The sequence below is a fragment of the Triticum urartu genome, chromosome 3A (assembly GCF_056163025.1).
Source record: "Triticum urartu cultivar PI428250 chromosome 3A, HENAU_Tu73, whole genome shotgun sequence".
In the NCBI taxonomy this organism is placed as follows: Eukaryota; Viridiplantae; Streptophyta; class Magnoliopsida; order Poales; family Poaceae; genus Triticum; species Triticum urartu.
In genome coordinates, this window is record NC_141875.1 from 461688471 (window position 1) to 461709047 (window position 20577).

Genomic DNA, 20577 nt, shown 5'->3' on the forward strand with positions numbered 1-20577 from the left:
AGGCGTCGTCTCAACGGATTTTGATGGTGCCCTATTTAACGTGAATGCAGCTGTCTCTAATGCATAACCCCAAAACGATAGTGGTAGATCGGTAAGATACATCATAGATTGCACTATATCCAATAAAGTACGGTTATGACGTTCGGACACACCATTACATTATGGTGTTCCAGGTGGCATGAGTAGTGAAACTATTTCACATTGTTTTTAACTGAAGGCCAAACTCGTAACTCAAATACTCTTCTCTACGATCAGATCGTAGAAACTTTATTTTCTTGTTACGATGATTTTTCACTTCACTCTGAAATTCTTTGAACTTTTCAAATGTTTCAGACTTATGTTTCATCAAGTAGATATACTCATATCTGCTCAAATCATCTATGAAGATCAGAAAATAATGATACTTGTCGCGAGCCTCAATATTCATCGGACCACATACATCAGTATGTATGATTTCCAACAAATCTGTTGCTCGCTCTATTGTTCCAAAGAACGGAGTCTTAGTCATCTTGCCCATGAGGCATGGTTCGCAAGCATCAACTGATTCATAATCAAGTGATTCCAAAAGTCCATCAGCATGGAGTTTCTTCATGCGCTTTACACCAATATGACCTAGACGGTAGTGCCACAAATAAGTTGCACTATCATTATTAACTTTGCATCTTTTGGTTTCAATATTATGATTATGTGTATCACTACGATCGAGATCCAACAAACTATTTCCATTGGGTGTGTAACCATATAAGGTTTTATTCATGTAAACAGAACAACAATTATTCTCTGACTTTAATGAATAACCGTATTGCAATAAACATGATCAAATCATATTCATGCTCAACGCAAAAACCAAATAACACTTATTTAGGTTCAACACTAATCCCGAAAGTATAGGGGAGTGTGCGATGATGATCATATCAATCTTGGAACCACTTCCAACACACATCGTCACTTCACCCTTAACTAGTCTCTATTTATTCTGCAACTCCCGTTTCGAGTTACTAATCTTAGCAACTAAACTAGTATCAAATACTGAGGGTTTGCTATAAACACTAGTAAAGTACACATCAATAACATGTATATCAAATATACTTATGTTCACTTTGCCATCCTTCTTATCCGCCAATCACTTGGGGTAGTTCCGCTTCCAGTAACCAGTCCCTTTGCAGTAGAAGCACTTAGTCTCAGGCTTAGGACCAGACTTGGGCTTCTTCACTTGAGCAGCAACTTGCTTGCCGTTCTTCTTGAAGTTCCCCTTCTTCCCTATGCCCTTTTCTTGAAACTAGTGATCTTGTCAACCATCAACACTTGATGTTTTCCTTGATTTCTACCTTCGTTGATTTCAGCATCACGAAGAGCTTGGGAGTTGTTTCCGTTATCCCTTGCATATTATAGTTCATCACGAAGTTCTACTAACTTGGTGATGGTGACTAGAGAATTCTGTCAATCACTATCTTATCTGGAAGATTAACTCCCACTTGATTCAAGCGATTGTAGTACCCAGACAATCTGGGCACATGCTCACTAGTTGAGCGATTCTCCTCCATCTTTTAGCTATAGAACTTGTTAGAGACTTCATATCTCTCAACTCGGGTATTTGCTTGAAATATTAACTTCAACTCCTGGAACATCTCATATGCTCCATGACGTTCAAAACGTCTTTGAAGTCCCGATTCTAAGCCATTAAGCATGGTGCACTAAACTATCAAGTAGTCATCATATTGAGCTAGCCAAACGTTCATAATGTCTGCATCTGCTCCTGCAATAGGTCCGTCACCTAGCGGTGCATCAAGGACATAATTCTTCTGTGCAGCAATGAGGATAAACCTCAGATCACGGATCCAATCCGCATCTTTGCTACTAACATCTTTCAACACAATTTTCTCTAGGAACATATCAAAATAAACACAGGGAAGCAACAACGCGAGCTATTGATCTATAACAAAATTTGCAAAATACTACCAGGACTAAGTTCATGATAAATTTAAGTTCAATCTAATCATATTACTTAAGAACTCCCACTTAGATAGACATCCCTCTAATCCTCTAAGTGATCACGTGATCCAAATCAACTAAACCATGTCCGATCATCACGTGAGATGGAGTAGTTTTCAATGGTGAACATCGTTATGTTGATCATATCTACTATATGATTCATGCTCGACCTTTCGGTCTCCGTGTTCCGAGGCCATATCTGTATATGCTTGGCTCGTCAAGTATAACCTGAGTACTCCGCGTGTGCAACTGTTTTGCACCCGTTGTATTTGAACGTAGAACCTATCACACCCGATCATCACGTGGTGTCTCAGCACGAAGAAGTTTCGCAACGATGCATACTCAGGGAGAACACTTCTTGATAATTTAGTGAGAGATCATCTTATAATGCTACCGTCAATCAAAGCAAGATAAGATGCATAAAAGGATAAACATCACATGCAATCAATATAAGTGATATGATATGTCCATCATCATCTTGTGCTTGTGATCTCCATCTCCGAAGCACCGTCGTGATCACCATCGTCACCGGCGTGACACCTTGATCTCCATCATAGCATCGTTGTCGTCTCGCCAAGTTTATGCTTCTACGACTATCGCTACCGCTTAGTGATAAAAGTAAAGCATTACATCACGATTGCATTGCATACAATAAAACGACAACCATATGGCTCCTGCCAGTTGCCGATAACTCGGTTACAAAACATGATCATCTCATACAATAAAATTCAGTATCATACCTTAACCATATCACATCACAACATGCCCTGCAAAAACAAGTTAGACGTCCTCTACTTTGTTGTTGCAAGTTTTACGTGGCTGCTACGGGCTTAAGCAAGAACCAATCTCACCTACGCATCAAAACCACAACGATAGTTTGTCAAATAGACTCCGTTTTAACCTTCGCAAGGACCGGGCGTAGCCACACTTGGTTCAACTAAAGTTGGAGAGACTGTCGCCCGCAAGCCACCTATGTGCAAAGCACGTCGGGGGAACCGGTCTCGCGTAAGCATACGCGTAATGTTGGTCCGGGTCGTCTCATCCAACAATGCCGCCGAACCAAAGTATGACATGCTGGTAGGCAGTATGACTTATATCGCCCACAACTCACTTGTGTTCTACTCATGCATATAACATCAACATAAATAACCTAGGCTCGGATGCCACTGTTGGGTTTCGTAGTAATTTCAAAAAAATTCCTACGCACACGCAAGATCATGTGATGCATAGCAACGAGAGGGGAGAGTGTTGTCTACGTACCCACGCAGACCGACTGCGGAAGCGTTGACACAACGTAGAGGAAGTAGTCGTACGTCTTCACGATCCAACCGATCAAGTACCGAAACTACGGCACCTCCGAGTTCGAGCACACGTTCAGCTCGATGACGATCCCCGGACTCTGATCCAGCAAAGTGTCGGGGAAGAGTTCCGTCAGCACGACGGCGTGGTGACGATCTTGATGCACTACAGCAGCAGGGCTTCGCCTAAACTCCGCTATAGTATTATCGAGGAATATGGTGGCTGGGGGCACCGCACACGGCTAAGGAATAGATCACGTGGATCAACTTGTTGTTTCTTTGGTGCTAGCCCTGCCCCTCTATTTATATGTTGAGCCCCGGGGTCGAAACTTGGAGCAAAAGCCTCCTCAAAGTCGGTTTTGCCCGAAAGGCAAGAGTCCCACTCGGACTCCAGGACCAAACGCCACAATCCTTGGTGTCTGGCCCAGACGCCATGGGCCTCGGCGTCTGGCCCAGGGCCAGACGCCAGGGTCTCCGGCGTTTGGCCCCCTGGCCTCCGCAAAACTCCTTTTGCACCGACCTAAAGCCTCATGGGCTTGACCCCTTGGCCTAACCATATCATCCAATATATGAATCTTTACGTCTCGACCATTTCGAGACTCCTCGTCATGTCCCCGATCTCATCCGGGACTCCAAACTCCTTCGGTACATCAAAACATGTAAACTCATAATATAACTGTCATCGTAACCTTAAGCGTGCGGACCCTACGGGTTCGAGAACAATGTAGACATGACCGAGACACGTCTCCGGTCAATAACCAATAGCAGGACCTGGATGTCCATATTGGCTCCTACATATTCTATGAAGATCTTTATCGGTCAGACCGCATAACAACATACGTTGTTCCCTTTGTCATCGGTATGTTACTTGCCCGAGATTTGATCGTCGGTATCCAATACCTAGTTCAATCTCGTTACCGGCAAGTCTCTTTACTCGTTCTGTAATACATCATCCCGCAACTAACTCATTTAGTTGCAATGCTTGCAAGGCTTAAGTGATGTGCATTACCGAGAGGGCCCAGAGATACCTCTCCGACAATCGGAGTGACAAATCCTAATCTCGACATACGCCAACCCAACATCTCCCTTTGGAGACACCTGTAATGCTCCTTTATAATCATCCAGTTACGTTGTGACGTTTGGTAGCACCCAAAGTGTTCCTCCGGCAAACGGGAGTTGCATAATCTCATAGTCATAGGAACATGTATAAGTTATGAAGAAAGCAATAGCAACATACTAAACGATCGGGTGCTAAGATAATGGAATGGGTCATGTCAATCAGATCATTCAACTAATGATGTGACCTCGTTAATCAAATAACAACACTTTGTTCATGGTTAGGAAACATAACCATCTTTGATTAACGAGCTAGTCAAGTAGAGGCATACTAGTGACACTCTGGTTGTCTATGTATTCACACATGTATTATGTTTCCGGTTAATACAATTCTAGCATGAATAATAAACATTCATCATGAAATAAGGAAATAAATAATAACTTTATTATTGCCTCTAGGGCATATTTCCTTCAAACATCAGCTATGTTATAAAGAAAATGAAGACGAAAAAAATCCGCAACAAAGTCTTCATTGCACAAAAAAAATCTGCAACAAGGACTTTGTTGCAAAAAAGATCTACAACAAAACCTCAGCTACAAAAAATTATGCAACAAGATCACTGTTGCAGAAATTTTTTGTAACAAGACCTATCTTGCAATGATGGAGGGCTTCCTGTTTTCCATGGGCATTCGCTGTCATGTCATATGTCGAAAAATAGTCCTCACTAATCTTGGTACTTTTGATTTAACAAAGCATTCTCAGTTATTATTTCCATTAAAGAAATCGCTATATTACTTTTTACAAAGCAATAACCAAAACGTAAATGAATCAACGCTGCCACACACACGACACTCACGATTCTACACATCCAGCCATCAAATTATTGAATGAAGTGCAGCACGGCCACCTAAGCATCAATCGTGCATGAAACGTCCATGAAGTATCGGCTGTGAAGTAGTTTCGTAAATGAAAAGGAATAAGAAGCAACAACTTAATACTAGACGCGGCGTTTCATGATTTCCATGTGATTTCCCTTTTGTGTGATATTTAGTTAAGAATAGTCGTCCTCATTCTTTGCTTTTTTTAATTTGAAAAGGGAAATGATTCCCATTCTTTGCTTTTTTAATTTGAAAAGGGAAATGATTCCCCTCGACTAGCTGATTTCTTGGCTCCGTTCGCCGCCTCGCTTGCATAACACGTGTCTCACGTGACGTGCTCCTGGCTAACATCAGCTATGTGGCTAACATCAGCTTTGTTATAAAGAAAATGAAGACAAAAAAAATCCGCAACAAAGTCTTCATTGCGCAAAAAAATCTGCAACAAGGACTTTGTTGCAAAAAAGATCTACAACAAAACCTCAGCAACAAAAAATTATGCAACAAGATCACTGTTGCAGAAATTTTCTGTAACAAGACCTATCTTGCAATGATGGAGGGTGCTGATGCGCTCGATCTGCCTTCCATTTATTTCCTTACATTAAAGAAAAAATATATAATTTTTACAAAGCAACGACTAAAACATAAATAAAATGATGTTAAGACACTTATTTTGGGATGGAGGGAGTAAACTGACCACGCAGAACACAATTCTAGACTTGAACACCATAAGATCAACGAGCAAAGGCTATCAATTCTTTTCAGTTTCTTGTTTTTCATGGGCTTTTCCCTCCTCTTTCATGTGATATTTTGGTCAAGAAAAATAATCCTCATTCATCTTTGCCTTCTTTATTTACTCATGCACCTCTTCGTCGATTTCCATTAAAGAGATCACAATATACTCTTTACAAAGCAGCAACCAAAACATAAATGAAAAGGAATCAGAAGCAACAACTTAATACTAAAGTGGCCACGCAACGTTTCCTGTTTTCCATACGCTTTCCCTTACATGTGATATTACGGTCAAGAAAAATAGTGTTCGTGAATCATTGTTTTTTCTAAAAAAAATAACAAAGCCTTCTCACTGATTTCCTTACAAATCATCAACCAAAATATAAATGAAAAGGAACCATAAGGAACAACTTAATACTACTACCTCTGTTAACTTTGTACTAAATCAAATAAAAAACTTTGTACTAAATTCATGACACTTATTTTGGGATGGAGAGAGTAGTAAACTGGTCACGCAACATTTCCTGTTTTCCGTGGAATTTTAAATTTTCTGTTTCCCACTCTCCATGTGCATTCCCTTTCATGTGATATTTCGGTCAAGAAAACTAGTCCTCATTAATCTTCGGGTTTTTAATGTAAAAGAACCTTTTCACTGATTTCCTTTCATTAAATAAATTTCCATATAAATTTTACAAATTAACAAACAAAGCAAAAATGAAAAGAAACTAGAAGCGACAACTTAATACTAGTAAACTGGCCACGGAATGTTTTATGTTTTCCATGCGATTTCCCTTTTGTGTGATATTTTAGTTAAGAAAATAGTTCTCATTCTTCGCTTTTTAAATTTAATGAGTCTTTCAATTGATTTCCCTCCATTAAAGAAACATTATATAATTTTACAAAGCAACAACTAAAACATAAATGAAAAGGAATCAGAAACAACAACGTAATAGTAAACTTGCCACACAGAACACAACTCTAGACCTGAACACCATAAGATCAACGGGCAAAGGCTATCAATTGTTTTTCTCATTTTCACGCGCTTTCCCCTTTCAGGTGATATTTTGATCAAGGAAAATAGTCCTCATTACTGTTTTTCTTTTTTACTTAATATATTAATGACATGCCTTGTCATCGATTTCCGCTACAGAAATCACCATATGATTTTTAGGAAGCAACAAGGAATCATAAATGAAAAGGAACAGGAAGTAATAACCTAATAGTAAACTAACTGCGCAAAACACAGCTCTAGACATGAACACCATAAGATCAGCGATCAAGGATTATCAACATGGCAAAATTATTTTAGGCCCAACCAACACAACCCAAGAAAATGACAGGGTGTGAACTGAGCATAGCGTAGATGGTTTGCTTCCTTGTGGTGAAATTAGCCCACCAGAGTTCAAGTCCAAAAATTGTCATTGATGCTCGCTATTTCCTGGATTTGTTCCAGACTTTTTGGTGATGTTCATTCAGTAGGAGCAGACAGTGGCGAATCTAGAGAAAAAACGGAGGGTGGGCTCAAAGTTTAAGCCGAGAAAATCGAACGCTCTTTTGAAGAAAAAGCTGCTTATCTCCTAGTCCTTTTGTACAAATAAATTGAAACTTTCCCAGATTAATACTGGAAACACGTACTATATACTAGAATTTTTCTGGATTTTTTAGAAAATATCAAATTTTGAACCAAATTTTGAATCAGGTGACTAAAATGGCCATTATATCCTAATCCTCTTGGCCAAATAAGCTCAAAATTTCCCAGCCTACTACTGGAAGCATGTAGTATTTACTGATTTTTTCTGGAATTTTGAAAGAAAAATGGTTTTACCAATTTATAGAGACAATATGTGCCAAACAGTGCTCAAATGGACATGATTCTCAAGATAAATACTAGTAGCATGATTGACCAACAGCAAAGTTTCATACAATCTGCACACCAATACATCAAGTACTAGAGAATCAACCAAAATAAGGCAAAGACAAGACACTGGTGTTGCTTCATACTAACAATATTGTAGTTGTAGATCTCCTCCACACCAAAATGCAAGTGACAAACTGCAAGCCATCTGTCCAAATTGGCACAAATGTTAGTGACATGGTAAAGTACCCTCAACTAACTATCGACACTAGTACTAAAATAGAGATATACCTCTAAGAAATAACATCATACTCAGGAGGCAAATGTCATTTGCGATTTTTCTTTTTCTGAAATCGTATCATAATTTGATCATGTGGAATACTTTTGAATATCCTTTTCTCACGGTAGCATACCATTAAATCATTGAGCCAATCATCTGATATCTTATTGCGCAAATCGGTTTTGATGACCTTCATTGCTGAAAATATTCGCTCAACCGACGAAGTTGCCACTGGAAGAATCAATGTCAACTCGATAAGGTGATATACCAATTGGAAAGTTCTATGTTTCATTGTTTGAACCATCAAACGAGCAAGAGTAGAAATATCCGGACATCCATTAAATTCCTCACTTCTCCTAATATTTGTAAGGAATGTTGGAAGCTCGTATCTTAGCAACAACCGTTCAGCTTGTGTAAAATCTTCAACATAAATTTTAGCAAGCCGAATAAGTTTCTCATCATTAAACTTTGAGAAGTTGTTAGCTGGATTAAGACAAGACATGCAATCCACTAACTCGGTGTTAACTTCATTGAATCGGTGGTTCATCTCAGTGAGAGTTGCACCAATCGCAACATTGAATATGCTCACCCTGAAATAATGATCTCGAGTCACCTTATTCCTGCTTCGAGCAGATTGCCCCATAGCTCCAACGAGATCATCCATATTTGACACGTCAATGCCATGTTCCTCACAAAAGTTTTTTGCTTGCTCGCATATGGCTCATACCCATTGTCCTTCATAGTTTGCAAAGCTTCTTTCACATCCAAGATCAAACGCATGGCTTCAAGCTTGTGATAGCATATTTGTGATGTTCAACAAGTTTATTAAGAATATCATGATGAACACAAATTGGAAGCATTCCATCTGTACCAACAAACCTGAAGCTCCACCTTGAGAAGTGTGTTCCTGGGCATCCTCAATCACAATTGCAAGCACATCCACCACTGCATTCCACATTGTGTAAACACGAAGCAAGGTTCTAAGATGTGAGCCCCAACGAGTAGCTCCTGGTCTAGCTAGGTTAGTTTCTTAATGTAAACCAGTTCCAGATGATATCTTACAATTCTCCATCATCTCTATCAAGTCATCTTGATGCTTTGCAAGCAATGAATCTTTTCTTTTGCAGGATGAACCCTCCGGAGTCACTATCAAAGGAAGACAGTTGAAAAAATCAGCAATAACCGGACAACATTGAGCCACTGTGACAACCACTAGTTGCAATTGATTGGCAAAACAGTGAACATAGAAAGCATATGGACTCTCATCACGAATTAGCTTTTGCAAACCAATGAATTCTCCTCTCATGTTTGAAGCCCCATCATAACCCTATCCACGTAGCCTATTATTAGACAAGCCATGGTACTTTGAGACATAAAACAATGCTTCTTTAATTCCGGCAGATGTGCAATCTGTGATGTGCTTAATAGCAAGAAATCTCTCCTGAAGCTCCCCACTATCATCCAAAAATCTGCACATTTGGAGAGCTACAAGTTATAGGAAAAGAAACAAATAACAACATAAAATAAAAGAATTAGCCTTTGTAAACCATTGAGCTACCTCAAAATTATTGCCATTTGCTCCTTCATTGAGCAATCTCTAGCCTCATGAACAAGTATCACAAAATTCTTATCTTCAAGCTCATTCTTGATGACTTTGGTTACCTCCAAAGCACAACATGTAGCAAGGTCCTTTTGAATCTGTGAACATATCATAAGTGCATTACCTTGCCCATTGTCAAATGCATCTTTCACATCTTTATTCTTATCTTTGTACCAATCCAAGAACTCCGTGAAATTGCCTTTGTTTACGGAATCGGAGGACTCATCATGTCCACGAAAAGCTTCCCCTTGAGCTATGAGATACCTTGCACAATCTAATGATGCAGTCAAACGGATTTTATATTTTATTTCAGATTCTTTAGTATGTGCTCGGAATTTGGTAGCCACATTGGCCCTTTGATTCTTGAAATCATCACACGAGCCTCTAGCAATGTTGTGGTAACTAGATGGACCACCAACATGTTTTTGAAAACTTGCGAAAGCTGTTTTCCAGCGTTTGTAACCATCTATGGTAAATACGTCATTTCCAAATGTAGCAGCATGTGATGGTTTCATGAAAAGAAAACAAGGGAAGCAAAAGGCAGCCTCCTTTGCGACACTATATTCCAACCAAACAAACCTATCTAGCCATTGTGGTTGAAAAGATCTCCAAATTTTACCGTCCAATGTGACTTCAAATTTATGCCCACTTGCTTTGTTTCGCTCTTTCAACAAATAAGCTCTTCTCACTTCACTTCGAATTTTAGGGGCATAATCTTCTATTGGTATTCGATCCGCCGGATCACCAAAAATCTGACTTGGATGAAATTCTAATATATATTGTGTTGGTGGTGCTGGTTGGTTTGTGCTCTCATCGGTTGGGGGATTGGTTCTCTCATTTGAAGTGGGATTGGTGCTCTCATCAACCGAGGGATTAGTGCTCTCGTTTGTTGGATCATCAGGGATTATGTTCTCTATGGGGGTAGGCTGAACAATAACATTAATTGGGGCAACATTGGATTCAGGAACAATAGGAAGTGTATTTGAACTACTTGCAAACCAACTATGCATAGTCCTCTTTCTCTTCATTTCTATAAAAAAATAAACAAGGACATAAATTAGTTCATGAATTAATTGTTACTAGAACCAGTACTGACTAGAATCAAACTACGCACTGACTAGAATTAACTAAACTAGCAACTGCTATCAACTAAACTAAGAAGAATCAAACAGAGTCAGACAGAGACAACATACAACCTATTTCGATCTGCTCTGGACCAGGACTCTGGTGTCCGGCGACCGGCGACCTATAGAGAGGCGTCCGGCGTCCAGTGGGGAGTCGGTGGATCCGGCGACCTGCAGAGAGCCCTGGGCGTCGTGGGCGACGAGCTCCCCGACAGGCGCATCCCGGCTCCCCCCGTGGCCCCGCCCCTCGTGCAGGCTCGGGCGCTCAGCTGATGACGGCGTCCGGCGGGGAGGCGGCGCTCGGCGAGGACGCGGCGACGGCGAGGAGGCGGGGAGGCGCCGCCGGACTAGGAGGTGGCGTCTGGCGGCCAGTGGCTAGGTTATTGGGTGGCCGCTGCTCGTGCGCCTGATGTGCTTCGTGCGCGTGCGAGCGTGCGGGAGGCTGGGTTAGTCACCGACTCTTAGATGGGCTGCCTACTGGACCATTTTTTCTGGGCTGGGCCTAAGAAATATTTTGAAGCCTAGTAGTAAAAAAATCCGCGAATTTGGAGGGTAGGCTCAAGCCTATCGAAGCCTGCCTGGTGAACTCGCCACTAGGAGCAGACGTTTCCGTCGACTATGAAGCGCCTATGTTGACTTTGTCAATCTCAGGAGGTTGTGTCAACTTAGTGTCTTGAAGGTGCTCATACGGGCAGGGTGTGTATGTGTGTTCATATGGATGATTGTGTATGCATGTATGTGAGCATTTGCAATTGTATCGTGTTAAAAATGACAGGGTCCCCACAAACAAATGGGTCAGAAAATCCAATAGTTTAACACTAGACATGCAGTTACTAAAACCACACCATCTAGCAAGAATCAGGATATCCCCGTAGCAAGAGAACATCCACTAAGATGTAGCAATTTTCAATCCATCACAATTCTCCTAACCAAAAAATTCTATTCATGGCTTCTATCATAAATCTCGTCAAGAACTTTTTTTATTGTCTCCGCGCCTTATTAAGTACTTCCTCTACCGTAGTGTTTCTGCAAAAATACTCCTGCTTTTAAGATAATAGCACAAGTTGTATATTACAAGAAACCTCTTATCAAAACATGCACTATTTGTAGTTTTCAAATAGTCTAGCAATCCCCCCCCCCCAACTAGCATTCGTTATTTTTTACGAAATATTTAAATCCACAATGCAAAAGCACACATACCAAACCAATTTAGCAACACTACATTAAAAGAAAGATGATTCCAAGTCCAACCCCTCTCCAACAAGTTGTCCTTGGTTAATATGCTATTTCTAAGCATCAACCATGGCAAACTTGTTATTTTATATGGATAGGACACTACCAAACCACTGTAGAAGTTTTCAAGTGTAAGTAGATGTCCTTCACCACAAACATATTTTTGTTGTTTAGAGTCCAAATCACTCCGTCCTCGCAACCTTTCAACTCCGCCATATCTACCATATGTATCAAATCTTCGCATGGATCTGAACTTTCATCATGTAGATTTCTTCTAAACTCCACTCCATCAATCCCATTGTTTATAATAAACTGCACACCCACTATTTGGGTGAAGGTGGGGTTACATAATCTAGGAAATTGACCAGCTAGAGATTTATCTCCTAGTCCCACAACATCCTGAATAATGTTTTCACCCCATCTCCCAATTCTATTTTGGCAAAAGTCTGAAATGTATGGCTAACACTCACAAGACTTTTCTTCGCAAAAAAAAACATTCATGAGACTTCACAAAAAGTGAGAGCCACCAACACCATCTCTCCACTCTGAGAGAGTTTGTTTACTTACATATTTCCTTGATATCTAGAACATAAAAGCGCGCGTTGCCGCACCCGCCCATTCCAAAAAATAATGATAAAATTTTGAAAACAATTATCCAAAAGTAATGATACAAATATGAAAAATCCTTTAGATGCATGTATGGTAGAATATGAACAATTTGGGTTATGTTACGTTGATGCGATAGTAGGGTATATTTTTTTAAAAGAACTTCATTTATCTTTATCATCAACTCTAAATATTTTTGAGTTGTAAAGTAGATCAACAAAAGCTCGCCGATGCATTGAACTATGGGTAAATTACATGAAAGAAGGATTTTGCAACAGGCGGGCATTTAAATTCATCACCCAGATCGGTTTTCGGAGTAGCCACCTGGGTTTTAAAAACACATTAGCTATCATGGATTTCCTCTATTGTTACATTTTGGGTGGATGGACTCATGGACCAAACGTTTCACAATGGAACATATGGGCTAATAAATCTAATTCCACTGAGAGGACTGTGCTCCACACAGTCAGTCTCCTGCCGCCCAAATTAACGATAAGGCGTACATGTTAACTTTAGGAGCAACAACACTGTGACGTTGGCCTCAGCGGACTAGCGAACATTCGCAGTAAAAATGGGGCAAGACGGTTGTGCATGTCTGAATCAAACAGATGGTTGTGCCTAGTCGTTGTGAAGAGGCATAGCTTGCTATGTCTTACTGTTTCTCACTAGACTACCACATTCATTTAGTATTTTCAAGTTTCCAAAGCCATTTTCTAAGCATGCGTTGGTTAATAAACCTCTGGATCAAAAACTCCTAGATTCCAACAACTTTTTGGCACACACACAGTAGGCCAATTTACCAAATGATACTTCTTTTTGTTGTTGGATTCTTGCCAAACCATCTGTGTTATGCTAGAATTCAAGTTCCTCTAGACCCCTTCCGAAGCTTCCAGGAAAGATAGCATGAACAAAGGGATGTCACTTGGAGAAAAATTCACTACGGTAACCATGTCTACGTTAGATAGCAAGTTCTCTTTCCAGGCAACTATTTTTTTCGCTATCTTCTTCTCCACCGTGATCCCTTAAGAATTGTTGAGTATCTTAGCATCCACATGCATCCCTAGATATTTTAAATGCAAAGTCCAAAAATTACAAGAGAAAGTTTCTCTGTAATCCTTCTCTCCAATAACAACTTCACCTAGACAATATATCCCCCTCTCGTGTAAATTAATCTTTAGCCCAGAAACTTGCTCAAATATGCAAAGAATAAACTTTAGGTTCCTTGCATTACCGAAATCATCTTGCAAATAGGAGTATGGTGTCATTAGCATATTGTAATAATGCCAGCCACCGTCCACCAAATCAGAGAAGAAACCCTGATTTTGATCTTTCTTCGCCAGCAAGGCCAACCCATCAGCACCAATATTAAATAGCAAAGGAGATAGAAGATCGCATTGTTTGACCCCCTTGAATTATGGAAATAAGGACCAATAAGATCATTCACCTTGATAGCTACTCTCTGTCATATGCCAATTTTCATAATCCAGTCACACCACTTTTTGGCAAAACCCTTGGCCTGCATCATCTAATATAAAAAGGCCATTTCACCTTGTCAGATGCTTTCTGAAAAATAAATCTTCGGAAACACCCCTAATATTTTGTTTACTAGGTCTCGTGGATAATTTCATGTATTAGCACCACACCTTCCATGATATACCGGTCTTTAATAAAGGCTATGTCTTGCATAAATCGACCCATCAATTCCCAATCCCAATATAACTGCTAAAATCTTAGCCAGTATTTTATTACTGACATTTAGCAGATATATGGGTTTGAACTTCTGAACAACCTCGGCATGAGGCACCTTTGAAATCAGTGCAATAGTACCTTGATTCAAGCTATCAACTTTCAACCCTCCCTGATGAGAAACATCAAAGAGCTTTTCCAAGTCATATTTTATATCATCCCAAAAACCTCTGAAAACTCTGCATGCAATACATCAGGACATGTAGCCTTATTGTGCCTCGAACCAATGCAAAGTCCTTGATGTCCTCCAGTACAACTTCGTTAGTCAGAAATTTTCTACCCTCTTTAGACAACTGATTGCATGGAAAACCATGCAATTCAATGGAGGTTACTTAGGAGCATCAGCCAAATCCTCACTAGTAGAAAAAGGACCTAATGTGAGACACATTAGTCCCAGTTCGATTTTGGCCCGGTACTAATGCCACCATTAGTGCCGGTTCGAACGGCTATGCATTAATGCCGGTTCGTGTTGAACCTTTAGTACCGGTTCGTGCCAGGAACCGGTGCTAAAGGGGTGGTGGCAGGCTGGCGTCAGGCCGGGGCCCTATGATCACCTTTAGTACCGGTTCGTGCCATGAACCAGGACTAAAGGGATCTGACCTATAGTCCCGGTTGGAGACACAAACCGGGACTATAGGACAATTTTCAAACTCTACCCCCCCCCCCCCCCCCGTGTATCGCCATTTCAGTTTTGAAAAAATCAAAAGAAAATGATAAAAACTTCAGAAAATAAAATCCTTCGAGAGGTAGTTATATTACTACACCTACTAGTTATGAAAATTTGAAAACTTAAATTTGGACATGTTTTGCAAAAAGTGTAGGGAAAATGTAAAATGACTATAACTTTTGCATACGATGTCGGGAAAAAACGTATAATATATCAAAAAATTCAGCACGAAAATCCGCATTCGATGAAGACCGCCTACGGCCTGTTTGCAATTTTTTAGAATCCTCAAATTCCAAAAGGAAAAAAGATATGCTCAAATTTCAGTTTTTTTAATTTTGGTCAAACTACTTATTCAAGAAGTATTAATCTTACTACATAATTATTCAAGAATATTAGTGTTACTAAATAATTATTTCAATTTTTTGAATTTTGGTCAAATCTGGTCAAACTATGGTCAAACTGTGGTCAAACTATGGTCAAACTTATTCAAGAAATATTAGTGTTACTAAATAATTACTGTTTTTTAGAATAATAGTTTCAAACTCAAATGGTGAAACGAGTGACCTAATGCTCAAGCTAAACTGCTGAGGGTTAATAGGATTGACAGCTTACATTTGTCAGGAAAACAACAAGTGCAGACTTGGAAAGTAGGGGGAATAGAACTCCGAAGTTAAGCGTGCTCATGCTGGGGGAGTGAGAGGATGGGTGACCGACCGGGAAGTTAGACGATTTGGAATGAGTGATCCACACTTGAGCAGTCAAGAGGGGTGATTAGAGACTAAATCATCAAATAATTAAATTTAGGAAATTGAAAATAAAAAAATCAATTTTTTTCAAAATTTTCAAAAAATAAAAATAAAAAAAACCTTTAGTACCGGTTGGTAACACCAACCGGTACTAAAGGTCCCCCATGCCACGATGCGAGCTCACGCCACGTGGTGGGCCTTTAGTGGCGGTTCGTGCCGAACCGGTACTAAAGGGGGGCCTTTAGTGCCCACACTTTAGTGCCGGTTACAAAACCGGCACTAAAGGCCCTTACGAACCGGTTTAAAGCTCCGTTTTCTACTAGTGCCTTATAGAACTTTGTAATGTGCTTCACAAGCTCAACATCTTCTACAATCTCAACTCCATCTCTATGTAGCACTGCAATATGTTTTTTCTACCACTTGCTTTCAAATGAAAGTATTTGGTATTTCCATTCCTTCTAATAAATCTCTTTCCTTAGCCTCTGCCTCCATTTCGTTTCCTCATCCTTTAAGAGTTTTTTAAATTGGCATCTAAAATCAATCTAAGCTCCCTTTGTCCACGGGATAGAACACTAACCTCACTCCTTTTGACTAGCCCATCAAGTTTACTTAAAATCTCCACTCTAAGATTTCTATAAACCCCGTCAACTTTTATATGCCAACATTGAGATGCATCCTCAACCTTCTAGCCTTGTCTTTCTGTTTGTCCAAGTCATACATACAAAAAGTTGATGCATGCCAGCTCTTCTGCATCGTGTCTTGGAACCCTTCTTTCTCTAACAAACAAGTTTCGAATAAAAAAATACCACTAAGGAGTTGGAACCCCAATACTCAAATGCAATGGTACATGATCGGAAAGCTCTATATTCAACCCAACAACAGTTGCTAACACCTTAAAAAACCATTTGCTAATGGATAGGCAAGATACCATTCTTAGGAAACCAACACCTTATCTTTTTTTATGCTATCAACACCTTATATCTAGTTCTCAAAATGGGCACCTCCAAGTTCTTGGCCCATGTGCATAATCTTCCATGTAGCTGCACTTCTTTCAAACCAACTTCAATGATCTCTACTCTTATAAAAAAACGAGTTGGTGATGTGGTGTGCCTGCCATCTTGCAATATAGACCGTCCAATCTATATCAGACGGATAGAAAGCAAACTATGGTAATTTTGCAAAAAGATACCCGCACCTCTCTCCACATTTGTAGATAAATCCTTCCCTCGTTCATATTTATCTCCTACAACCTCATTGTTGAGCAATTAAAAAAGGAAGCCTCTGGAACAATCTGGAATGGTGGCCACTGTCGGCGCCGTCCATCCCCATGCCTCCGTTCAGTCCGACCACCAATCACCACCACTTCCCACTCCTCCTCACCTTATCTATCCTCTTTCTCGATATATTATTAGGTTTTACACATGGGATTACTTCCACATGGGTCAATCACAATAGGTGTTTTGTAAAAAAAATGCATATTGATGTTCCGTGCAATGTAGAGGCCTCTTGCTAGTTGAATTAAAAGTGTGTCTCCATTTGGGTAGGACATGAGGATTGTTTTCCTCACTAGTTTTCCTTATAATAAATAAATCACCTCCATAACTACAACCCCCTTGCATTTGTTGCATACACTAGCAAGCTCAACTAGGAACTCATCTTTACTTTTGTTGCGGGCTAGGCCATAAAACACAACCAATTGCTAGTCCAAGAAGTTTTCCCCCTTAACTTGCATACTGATGTAGTGCTTTTCTACTTCAGAGCCAACTACCTCATTCTTGTCTGCATCTATACCCAATAAAAAGCCACTTGCCCTAACAGTAGGATCAAGGCGTCGCCAAAAGAAGTTCTTATGACCAAAAAATTGTCAGATCCAATCATTATTGAAGCCATGTATTCATAGTCTGTTTGGCAGGTTGGTCGTAATGATAATATCATAGCTAGTATCATGCATGCCAACTAGGCAATTTTGATGAAGTGTCATAGCATTAAATGAAGAAAGAGAGGGTGGAGTATCATATCATGATACCGTATCATAATAAATGCCATGCTACTTTGTGTCATGCATGACAATAAATAGAATACTACATGATAGTAATACATGATACTATGATCGTAATGGCGAGTATCATATACTACTATCATGCACACTCCCTCCGTCCGGTAGTGTGCATCTAACTTTAAAATTTGTCCACAAAAGAGTGTACTTCTAGCTTTTCAATGCACTTTCAAGTAGAAAAAAATACTTCTCTCTCATCACACGGTAATCAAGACCAATAGCAATCTACACATGGTATTTTTAATTTTTGCATGCACTTAGCTCATTGGGGGTTGGGTAATTAAAGAGGAGAGAGATGGTGGCTTGCACCTTTCTAATGCATTTTTACTAACTCCATAACTTTTCCTAAAATTTCTAGATGTACACTCTTCACCGGACGGAGGGAGGACGATACCACATCCATAGTGCATAGTATTATAAGTTAGTATCATAGCTAACTTCATTTATTGTCATGCATGACACATAGTAGCACACCATTTAATACGATACAGTATCATGATATGATACTCAACTCTCTCTTTCTTCATTTAATTTTATGTCACCTCATCAAATTTGCCTAGTTGGCATGCATGATACTATTTATGATACTACCATGACGACCAACCCATCATACAATAGTACCATATGCATGGGATGCAGACGAAGAGCACATGGCGACGACACCCACCAGAATCGAAGCCACTCGTGGGGATTAGTGCAACTTTTCAATAAATTGACATCAATTTCACAATACAACGCTTTGCTTTGCATATATACCAACAGTAAAAAGTTGTCCATACTCATTAAATTTATTGGACAGTGCATTTAATTGCCGCAGTGAGCGATAAAGTGATCCAAGTTTTCAAACGGGAGTTGATTGAAAATGAAGGAATGTGAACTTGCCAGGCAACTTACAGTGGAAAGGTAAAATGGTAAAAGGTAAATTAGAAGATGTAGCTACAAAGACTTAGTACAAATAACGTGTGATTAAGTGTACATATAAAATTACATGATCAAGGTTGAGTGGTTGATAATACAAATTAAGTAATACAAACCTTAAATATGTCCAGAATACCATATCTCTAGCAATAAGCACTACTATTTTTTCAGTCGTACAAAATTACACGACATAATATGTACTATTAATGCATACTCATTATGACCATGCATGCAGTGATATTACCGTGGGGTCCCATGTCAAGCATTGATTGCCAAAGAGGTTGAATTGTCTCCCGTGCGTGTCAGGCATTTACTATATTGATAAAACTATGATGGTTAATTATACTTTTATGCCTTTCGTCTCCAAAGTTAGTATCATCAAATTCTCACTTATTTTAGAAGAGGATAATATCGAGATTAATATAACAAAATTTACTGGCATTATTATCGTGAAGTTCTTGGTTTTTCATCAGAGATGAAAAACAACATATAATATCATTATAATTATCTCTATTTTCTAACTAAGTATCATAAAATCTTGGTTTTCCTAGAAATAAGTAATACCATGGAATTTGTAACATGAAACGAGGAAATAGTACCACCTTGAAAATATAAATTTACTAATTGAAAATAGTAACAATCATTGTTCAAGAACTCGACCGAGTTACCATTTAAATGCCCATTTAATCGCTACTCAATGCCTAACTGAGGCGAATAGCACATACTCGGTTCATTAAATGGTCAAGCCGATTAACTGGCATTTAATCAGTTGTCAGACGATTAACTGGTTGTCAAACCGATTAATCGGTGATGGGTCAGGTAACTATTTGAGTATTTGTGGTCTATGAACCTTATTACCTAATACCTGTTATGCTGGTGAATTATTCCATGTTCACATGTGTGGCTGCTATTTAGCTTGTTATGTGTGGCTGCATATTGCCAAGTTGTGTGGCTGCCATTTTAATTTATCTTATCATGTCTCATGTGTGGCTGCTTGTTGTCACATGTATGGCTGTCGTTTACTCATTTATCTTGACAAGTTTAGAGCATATACAAATGCATATCTATCTTCTATCATCAATTCTGCAGGTTTGTTGCCTTTCGGTTTGGATGCATCATGACCAAACCGTCCAGGTAACAATTCTACCTATTGTGGGGCTGTTTTCTCATATTTTAGTATAAATGTATAATACGTACATGTGAGCATTGGATTATATGGTGTACAATACGTGAAAAACTAGTTGCATGTTGCCAATATATTCTCATGTGTAGCCGATTAATACAATTAAATGGCTGATTAACCGATTAATCACTAATGAGTAGTCGACCGAGCAGTTACCAGTTACCGAATTCCCGAACAATGGTAACAATCATGAAACCCAGCATTTACTTTAAGGCAAGTTTTAGGTTGAAATAATATATTTTTCCCACTTTTACAAATAGGAACAACGGGTGGCGTTTAAGTTTTGACGGGTGGTTGGGGAGTGACCGTTGGAGATGATGGGTCTGCTTCTCTGCCACTAGTCAGGTCATTATAGCTGTTGAGATTTATATGGAAATATTTAGAGGGACATACATGATGTGTGAATCATGGAATACAACCTGACTAATATAGTGGTTGGAATCCCGATGCAAATGAGTGGGGCAGATTCCGGTGAAGGTGGTCGCCGTGTGCTATCCAGCAATTTCGCATATCCATGATACTAGTATATGATACTCCTCATTACAACCAGCCTCAGGGCGCCCCAAACTCATGCAATTCCAGAAGATTCCTGACGTAACTGATCCTTTG

The 20577-nt window shown here is 39.5% G+C and overlaps 1 protein-coding gene and 1 pseudogene across 5 annotated transcripts; both read right to left on the reverse strand.

Annotated features, from left to right (window-relative positions):
* Positions 1-7812: 7812 nt before the first annotated feature.
* LOC125544331 (uncharacterized) lies at positions 7813-11256 on the reverse strand. 5 transcript variants are annotated; one of them, XM_048707978.2, is made up of 5 exons: positions 9648-11256; positions 9152-9558; positions 8969-9034; positions 8101-8878; positions 7813-8017 (listed from the first exon to the last, which is right to left on the reverse strand). In XM_048707978.2, the coding sequence occupies exons 1-2, from the start codon at positions 10715-10717 to the stop codon at positions 9417-9419; spliced, it is 1212 nt and encodes a 403-aa protein (XP_048563935.1). In that variant the 5' UTR covers positions 10718-11256; the 3' UTR covers positions 7813-8017; positions 8101-8878; positions 8969-9034; positions 9152-9416. The 5 variants fall into 5 exon arrangements, with proteins under 5 accessions (XP_048563935.1, XP_048563931.1, XP_048563933.1 ...); XM_048707974.2 differs by having other exon boundaries at positions 8101-9558; positions 9648-10719; positions 10886-11256; XM_048707976.2 differs by having other exon boundaries at positions 8101-9034.
* LOC147980078 (uncharacterized) lies at positions 8103-9047 on the reverse strand (annotated as a pseudogene).
* Positions 11257-20577: the final 9321 nt, after the last annotated feature.